This window comes from Ictalurus punctatus, chromosome 24 (assembly GCF_001660625.3).
Source record: "Ictalurus punctatus breed USDA103 chromosome 24, Coco_2.0, whole genome shotgun sequence".
Lineage (NCBI taxonomy): Eukaryota > Metazoa > Chordata > Actinopteri > Siluriformes > Ictaluridae > Ictalurus > Ictalurus punctatus.
Window position 1 is genome coordinate 12,264,057 of NC_030439.2, and position 8,714 is coordinate 12,272,770.

Sequence of the window (8,714 nt, forward strand, 5' to 3'; positions counted from 1 at the left end):
TGGTAGATATTTACATTTATCCAGAGCGACTTATAATTCTGATTTATACAATTGAGCAGTTGAGGGTTAAGGTCCTTGCTCATGGGTCCAGCACTGGTAACTTGGCAGTGCTGGGATTTGACCTCATGTCATTGCTCTCAGAAGTCCAACATCTTAATACTGACCACTCAGTATAAAGGTGGAACAACCAGATGTTAATTTTAAGGGGGCAATTAGGTTTACACATTGGTGATAGGTGTTGGATAACTTTTTTGTTAGATAGATAGATGGGTGGATGGATGTGTAGATGGACAGATGTATGTGTAGATGGGTAGATAGATAGATGGATGGATGGATGGGTAGGTGGGTAGACAGATGGGTGGATGGATGGCTGGGTAGATAGATAGATGTGTAGATGGATGGATGGGTAGGTGGGTAGACAGATGGGTGGATGGATGGGTGGGTAGATAGATATTTTCTTTTATATTTTCTACATTGCTCTATTTCCATTTTCCTCTGTGTATCTGTTGCATGTAAAGAAAACAAACTGATAAATTTAGTTACTGAAAAGCTTTAAAAAAAAAAAAAAAAAGTATACGTAACTTCGAATGAGCGCGAGCCATTTTGAAAGACGTCTCTACAGCCAATCAGAGGGCGCGTTGTGTTACTCTAAGGGGTGGGACTTATCCATAGAGACGGGAAGGAGGTGTTAGCGCTTCCTTCCGCAGGTTGAGGAACTGTGGTGGCGGCTCGGAGGTCTCATAACGCGGTGTGAAAAGTCGACCATGGCGCCCAGTTCGCAGGCAGACGATGTTGTCTCTGGTGTTCGTAAAGGGATTCGGGCTGTTCTGCTGGGGCCGCCCGGCGCGGGGAAAGGGACTCAGGTCAGACTCCTTATGCTTGTCCGCTAACTTAGCTAAGCTAACATGTGCTTGAATGGTCTGCATGGCTTATTCACAGGATACAGTGTCGGTTCAGGATCCGGTCTCCTGGTGCTATCGCTATATACACGTTAGAGTTACATGGGGCTTCCGGGTTGGGATCCAGCACTGGGTTTCTTTCCTGAATCGTTCGAGATTGCTCCATTACACTGAGCCTTAGTAACCTTTGACTCTATGGCGCGATTGAATTCCTTGTGGAATAAAGTGACTCGGTTGATTGGAGCATTTTTTAGAGGATGAAGCACCAGAGAGCAGTGTTTTACCTTGGGGAGGACTTGAGGGAAAACTCCACACATTTGAGTAAAACATTACTATTGAAATATGTTAGTTGTGTATTTTCTGTGTACTGTGAGAAAAGGAAGATCTTTTTTTCCAGCACAAGTTTCCACTGATGTTCTCATTCATTCATCTATCTTCAGTACCTGCTTTATCCTGGTCAGGTATGGGATTAGATTTGTGCTAAAAGTATTGAATGTGACTTTTCAAGAAATGAACAAAAATATACAGTTTTGTTTTTTCCTCTTGGTGTATTTTTGTTTATTTATTAAGTTATGTTTAGTGCTGTTTGTTGGAAGACCATGTTAAATTATTTCCACTGAAAAAACAAAAACCACTTTCAGATTGAGGTGTTTTTTTCTTTCTTTCTTTTTTTATTTTTGTGCTGTCTATTTTTTTTATTTTTTTTAGTTTGTTTCTTGAAAAGTTACAGTCAATACTTTTGGCACAAATCTAATCCTATAGTCAGGGTCACTGGAATGTGAGGCGAATTTGAGGAAGCCTTTGTTTGTCACACATTCTTTCGAGCACGGTGAATTTTCACATATCCCTGCTTGTTAGGATACGGTGATACGGCCCCTGGAGCATTTGCTCAATGACCCAACAGGGGCAGCATGAACCCCTGACCTTCTGATCCACCACTGCCCAGTTTACAATTTTGTAGAGAGCAGTGGGGGAATTTCACCAGCATAGGGTGATATCCCTACTCTTGGTCCACAGGTTTAATGTCTCATCCAAAAGGAGGTCCTTTTACATCACTATACTGACTACATGGTGACCACCTGCCTCACTAATACCACTTTCAGGCATAGCCCTGGTATCCTGCAGGAGTACTGGCCAGGCTCAACCCTGTTTAGCTTCAGTGGGAAACCAGGTGAGAACTGCAGGGAGATATGTCTCTGGTTGTGCTCTGAGTTTGCCCTGAATGTGATGTTTAATCTGGTGGAAACCCACACAGACTGTAGCTTGAGCTCAGGATCGAACCGGTGAGCCTGGAGCTGCTAAGACAGAATATCTGAAAGCAGAGTTATTGAATCTGAATTTATGAGCACTAAAAAAAACATTTGAATAAAGGGAGTGTGATGTTTGAGAGTGTGAATTTTAAAATGTCAAACTCACAGAGCACTGAAATAGAAAGTTAATGCCCTGAATGTCAATGTGACCTATTTAACTGGGTGAGATATCTGGTTTAATGCTTTGTCCTTTGGCTTTTACAGGCCCCCAAGCTGGCAGAGAAGTTCTGTGTGTGTCATCTGGCCACTGGGGACATGCTTAGAGCGATGGTGGCCTCCGGCACTGAACTAGGCAAAAGATTAAAAGCCACAATGGATGCTGGCAAACTGGTAATGGCGACAAATGTCCACCATTGCTCTGGTGATTTAGCCTTTTTCCAGAAGCTCTAATTATTTGGTCTAACATTTATAAAATAATGTTTTGTTGTAGTTGTTTTGACTCACTGTCTGTATTGTGTCGTTAGGTGGGTGATGAGATGGTCGTCGAGCTCATCGAGAAGAACCTGGACACTCCTGCCTGCAAAGAAGGGTTTCTGTTGGATGGTTTTCCTCGCACAGTCAAACAAGCAGAAATGGTAAACTTAATGAGTGTTGTTAGACTAGTGAGCAATAAATCAAGCACTAATAAATCAGTCATTCAGTACATTCACATGGACAACAATAATCCAATATTAACCCGATTAAGATAATACTCTGATTAAGAAACTAGCATGTAAACAGCGATTATTGATTACCTTAATCCGATTACTCATACTCGAAGTAAACACAAATCGAATTAAGACATGTGGAGTATTCCTGTTTTAGTCGCATTATCGGCGTGCATTACAGACATGTAAACACCTTAATCACATTATTAACATTGTGTTATAATTAACTGCACTTGACGCTTTCGTGAAATAAAAATGAAACACCCAAAACTGTATACGGTACCATAACGAAGACGAACTGTATGTTGATAGGTGAAATTCTGGAGGGACGTCGGACGGCGTGGCGTGGGGAAGTAATGACGTGCCATTAATCGCTCTATGTTCTATAACATGTAAAACAGGAACATGAAAGGAATATTCTAAAATCAACTCATGTAAACACCTTAATCACAATATTGTCTTATTCAGAATAAGGTCAATAATTAGATTACTGCTGCCCATGTAAATGTAGTCAGTGTTGTTATATGAAATGTTCCTGTTCTCCCCTGTAGTTGGATGATCTGCTTGAGAAACGCACAGAGAAGCTGGATTCTGTAATCGAGTTCTCTGTAGAGGACTCGCTCCTTGTTCGCAGGATCTGTGGCAGGTAAGAGGAGGGGAAAAGTGTGCATTAAACCAAAGGTTTGTAATGTGCTTCTGCAGTTCTGTCTAAATAAACGCAGCTTGCGCTAATTCATAAATCAGTCCTAATCTACAGGTGGATTTGAAATGGATCAGATCAGCACTGAGTGACATTCAGAATAGAAATCTGGTCGGCGCGTGTTCAAATAAAAAACATTGTACATGGTGCTACTTGAAATTTCCTTCAACTTTGATCTACTGCATCTTACTGTTTTGAAATCCAACCAAATCTGTTAACAAATAATGCATCTCTAACATCTATTACATCCATTGCACAACTCCGCAGTCCATCAGGCTGGAAATGTAAAATCACTGGTGAGCTTGTACTCTGGGCTTTTATTTATTTATTTGTTTGATTTCTTTTGTGTTTATAAAAGTAAACTGAGAAACATACAGATTAGTGCATTTATTCAAGTCTGATTCTCTTCTATAATCAGTTTATAGCTCCTGCATCAGAACATGGGAGCACAAGATTACACATGAATCCGTGTTTCAGTCTGATACGAACGATTATGTCTTAAATCACCCGATTCAACTTTTTGTTAATTCCCCTAAGTTGATTTAGATATGTGGGGGCAGTTACTATACTGTGCAGTAGCATTCCCCTCATGTTCCCCTCATGAGGTGGATTTGGCAGCATTTCTTAAAGAATGCTTGATTTTTATTTTTATTTTCTCTGGTTTGTTGCATTTTCAGACTTATTCATCAGTCCAGTGGCCGCTCGTACCATGAGGAGTTTAATCTGCCTAAGGAGCCTATGAAGGATGATGTAAGTTTCAATAGTGTAGAATCACAGGTTATAGCTTAGTTTGCATAATGTATCTGAATATTGCGAAAACACACGAGGGAAATTTCATAAAGCTGGATTCTTGGGTTAAATACCAAGTTAAAAGCATCGGCGCAGTGGCTCCTTTACAATGCCGGCTGTAATAACCCTCTGCACCGCAGTAGTTCCAACTTTACTGATTAGACATTCTCTATTATTGGCAAAAATGTTCCGTTTGTTCAGGTCACTAGCGTTATTGTCTGTGTTTTTGATAAATGTGCATGTAGTTTATGCTGTGTATACCGGGTGTCCCAAAAGTCTCCATATATAGGGGACTATGTTTGCCAGCATCACGTCTGTTGTGCCTTCATCAATGGATGTTCGTGCACGTTCACATCTCGGTCGGTCCTCAGCACTTCCAGTCTTTTTGAATTTCTTAAGTTGGACAACAGTATCGTGTGTGTGTGTGAGAGAGATGTGTTCCTCATGTTTCCTGTGAAAGTCCATTGCAACATTGCGACAGCTTCCTGATCCAGCCATGAGAACGATTTCAATATGTTCTTATTTTGTCAAAGGCATTCTTAAATGCTATCTGAAAAATATATATATATTAAGTATGAAAAATTTTAGAAGGCATTTGGCTAAAAAGTCTTAATTCCCCCCATCTATGGAGACTTTTAGGACAACCTGTATCATGACAAATCATTGAAGTGTTCAGTATTTTTACATCACGAAACATTAAATGCAACTGGAATGGTGGCCATTACATTTTTATTATTTTTGTTCCAGGCTCAGCCATTGTCAGCCTCAGCTCCAAAATGTAGAAAGTGTTGGGTATTGTGTAATTGCTATTCTGGTAGCCTGTGCCAGCTCATAAGGACAGCTACACTGTATTCATGTAGCCAATTTTCTTTCTCTTTCTTTTCTTTTTTTTTTAAATCTATATATGCCATTTATTTTTATTTTTTTAATACTGATCGGTTTCATAGAAACAAAACAGAATTATTCAAATGAGTGGCTAAAGGCCAGTTCACACTTTTTTTTTTTTTTTCTTTTTTTTTTCTTCTTCTGCTGTGTTTGTTTTTCCTTGCGTGGGTTAGTGAAGCTTAAACTCCATAGAGTTGTGTTTAAATCTCACACTTTAAAATAATATTAATCATCTAAGAAGTAGTCAGGATTGTGCAGCTTGTAGTTGCACAGCAGGGTGTTTATGCAGAAATGATAACCAGAAAAAGGCACATGCAATGTTTGTTCATGTCAGTATTTATTGAGCTGTGTTTGTCATTACAGCTGGCCAAATTCAGCTGTCCTCGTCCCCCGTCCTCATTCAGTAACACAGTTGTACTAGTTAATGTCATAAAAATGAAGGACTTTGTCGTGACCGTATTAAACTGGTATTCAAAGTGTCCTTTTGTGCTACTAGTTTAGGATAAGGAATGCAACAGGTGCACTTCTTTTCCTGGCTATACATATGCCCTATGTGTCCTGTATCTTCAAGGTGTCCAGTGTCACTAACGCTGGAAAGCCTTTTAAACCTAGAATGCTTTACAATAATGTTAAAGCTCAAACTCCTCAGATGTCTATGGAAAGGCAGCTAGCTGTTCTACTACCTACAGAGCTAACATCACAACTGAAACAATAAGGCCATGGTGAATAAATACATTTATACCACAGCTCTGTTAAATTCTCAAGTCTGATTAGACAGAAGGTCATTTTCTGTAACAGCTTGATTAAGCAAGTTGTTAAGATAAAGACAGTTGTTAAGGTGCTTGTACCTTATAATTATAATAGCTTGTACAATATAATTTTCATATTATATTGAGAAGTTACACAGGCGTATGACTGATGCTCCAAATAAACCAAGTCTAATAACAAACAGAAGTTATTTAAGAAAGAATAATTGATGATATGGTTAAGCTTTCTATGAGAGGATAAAGTGGTGATTTTAATAAATAAAAATCATAACCATTGGTAAATTGCTGGGGTATAAGAGGAATAAAACACTTAGGGATGCCAAGATGCTTCAAAACAGCCTGTTGTTTAGTATTTTCCTATAATAGCATGTCCTGTTGTTGTGTTCTAATCCTTACATAAGTCATCCCGCTATCCTGTCCCGTCCCGTCCCGCTATCAAACTGCAGTAAAAAATGTTTTGCTCTTCCACCTGAAGAACGAATGTTTCCTAGATTAAGGGAATTTTGGATACAGATTTATTATTAGTGTGGCATCAGGTGTTTTTTAGGGGGGTTTTTTGGTGTGTGTCCTGCCAGAGACGAAACTGATGCAAAGAAATTTCCAAGCCAGATAGAATCTAGTTCTGCATTGAGTAACACTTGGAGTCCTAACCCATATGAGATCATTAACTGTGCCTCTTGGTCTGAACTCAGGTACTGATATGAATGTATGTTTCTCTGTGCATTTAGGTGACTGGTGAGCCTCTGACTCGCCGTAGTGATGATAATGAGAAGACGCTGCGCTCGAGGCTGGAGGCCTATCACAAACAGACAGCCCCCCTGGTGCAGTACTATAGCGCACGTGGTATTCACCATGCCATCGATGCTGCTCAGTCACCCGAAGTCGTCTTTGCCTCCATCCTTGCTGCCTTCTCAGCCACCACCTGTAAAGACCTTGTGTTATTCATCTAAACATTTTCTCCACCCCTGTTTTTCCTTAGTGTCTAACTCTTTCAAGGAAAGGGTTGGGTTCCGCCTCTAAGGAAAATGCTGCACTTGAGTGTGTGAGTTTGCCAGCTTAGGTTTTTCCGGAAGCTAATTGTTGAGTTGTGCCTATGGAAACATTACAGCTTTGACAATTATCTGTCTCTTCTTACATTACACATCATGGCACACATGGATTTTATATCTGTGTAATAGTAAATGCCTAATGGTGGAGTATGCATCTTATCTAAACAAAGTAGGTTGCAGTTTCAGGCTTTCTACATTTGTGTCCAAGTAATGAGCAGTAGCGGCCTGTACCATGAAGCTAGTTGAACAAACTCGGGGTTACGGGATTAGTTTCAAGTTGACGACCAATCCAATCAGGCTTTATTGGTACCATGACGCTGGTTATCAACATCTGTCAACTCAGGCTTTGATCCTTAAGCTATGTTTAGTCCATGAGCGCGTGCACGTAAATGCGTGACGTCGTTAAAAGCAACAACGTTGCGGCTGCCGAAGCTCGGAACATTGCTGATTATGTAAATGTGTATGTTTACTTTTATAGACTCACAATGAGAATAAACGGACTGGAAACTTATAATCTTACATGTCATTTCATTTAATATAAATGTAAATTGTTTTAATTAAATGTTTCTCTGCTAAGTCCTCTTTTTACAGTTTGCACTGCGGAGTTAAATTAGTCACTTTGCTCACAGCTGATTGGTCCAAGTTGGGTTTGAGTTCTCTTACCCATAACATAACCCGCCCCCGGGCAGGTCAGTCATAGAGAGTAAATTACTATGGTGATGAACACCGGTAAAGGCAGAGCCACTTTCATGGTATCTAAAACCCAGGGATGGCACAAACGAAACTGTAACTTACCTGGCTAGCCATCTAAACCAGCTTCATGGTACAGGCCCCAGGTCTAGACAAAACAACAACAACGAATTTTCACTTAGAAATGACACTCACTAAGTCAGCATGACCAATCTCTGCTAATGCCACTTGCTTTCTATCACCTACTACTTTCAGATCAATCTTCCTGATTGTCAGTGCTGCTTGAGTCCTCAGTCTATATTTTGATATATATAGCTACTCATTTTTTAACCCCTTTGTAGGCAAATAATTTTGACATTGTACTGAAAACTGCTTTTGCTTTTGTAATTGTATTTTCTTCTTGTGATTTTGCTCTTGTCCACCAGGTGGTGTGTAATTTTTAATTTTTTTATTTATTTATTTTTTCAGCATCCTGCTGTAGGGGGGGAAAAAAACATTTTAGAAATGCTTTCCCTTTTTTGCGTCCATCAACTGAATAGAATATTTAATTTACCTGTGCCGTTTTTGTTTTTTTTCCTTCTACAGCTGTCTGAAACCTGCTTCCTCCATCCAGTCAGAGCCTGATGAGGGGTGGGGTGTCTATAACACACATAGGTTTATCCATGGTTATGATGGTATGCTTTATTTTGTGTAGCTTACCAACATTAAAACAGACAGTGCAGACAAAGCTGACTTTGATATACGTGAAATAAAAGGTAATATTCTACTGTCTTCATGTTTTTTTCCCCTCTTGGGAGGAGAATGTTATGTTAAATGACTAATTCAGTATGATCCCAAGGTTCCAAAATCTGTTCTTTTAATAAATATAAAATCATAATCGTTCGCAAATTACTGCAGTATAATAGAAATGAAACAATATGGACGTTTAATCTCCCCCTGTAGCAGAACACCGTCATGTTTTATTATTTATGTAACTCA

General features: G+C 39.5%; 1 protein-coding gene across 3 annotated transcripts; it reads left to right on the forward strand.

Moving 5' to 3' along the window:
• The first annotated feature begins 681 nt into the window (after window positions 1-681).
• ak2 (adenylate kinase 2) lies at window positions 682-8,502 on the forward strand. 3 transcript variants are annotated; one of them, XR_006980946.2, is made up of 7 exons: window positions 682-863; window positions 2,414-2,539; window positions 2,674-2,784; window positions 3,408-3,502; window positions 4,234-4,306; window positions 6,726-7,039; window positions 8,322-8,502. XR_006980946.2 is itself a non-coding variant. In NM_001200906.1 (7 exon segments), coding segments are annotated over 7 exon segments (708 nt in total). In that variant the 5' UTR covers window positions 705-764; the 3' UTR covers window positions 8,330-8,502.
• Window positions 8,503-8,714: the final 212 nt, after the last annotated feature.

What these genes read in the sequence shown, in the direction of transcription:
- ak2 (XM_017453948.3), top strand. Translation starts at nt 765, where the DNA reads ATGGCGCCCAGTTCGCAGGCAGACGATGTTGTCTCTGGTGTTCGTAAA. An exon ending in GTTCGCAGGATCTGTGGCAG is followed by an intron (nt 3,503 to 4,233) that starts GTAAGAGGAGGG and finishes TTGCATTTTCAG; the next exon opens with ACTTATTCATCAGTCCAGTG. An exon ending in AGGAGCCTATGAAGGATGAT is followed by an intron (nt 4,307 to 6,725) that starts GTAAGTTTCAAT and finishes CTGTGCATTTAG; the next exon opens with GTGACTGGTGAGCCTCTGAC.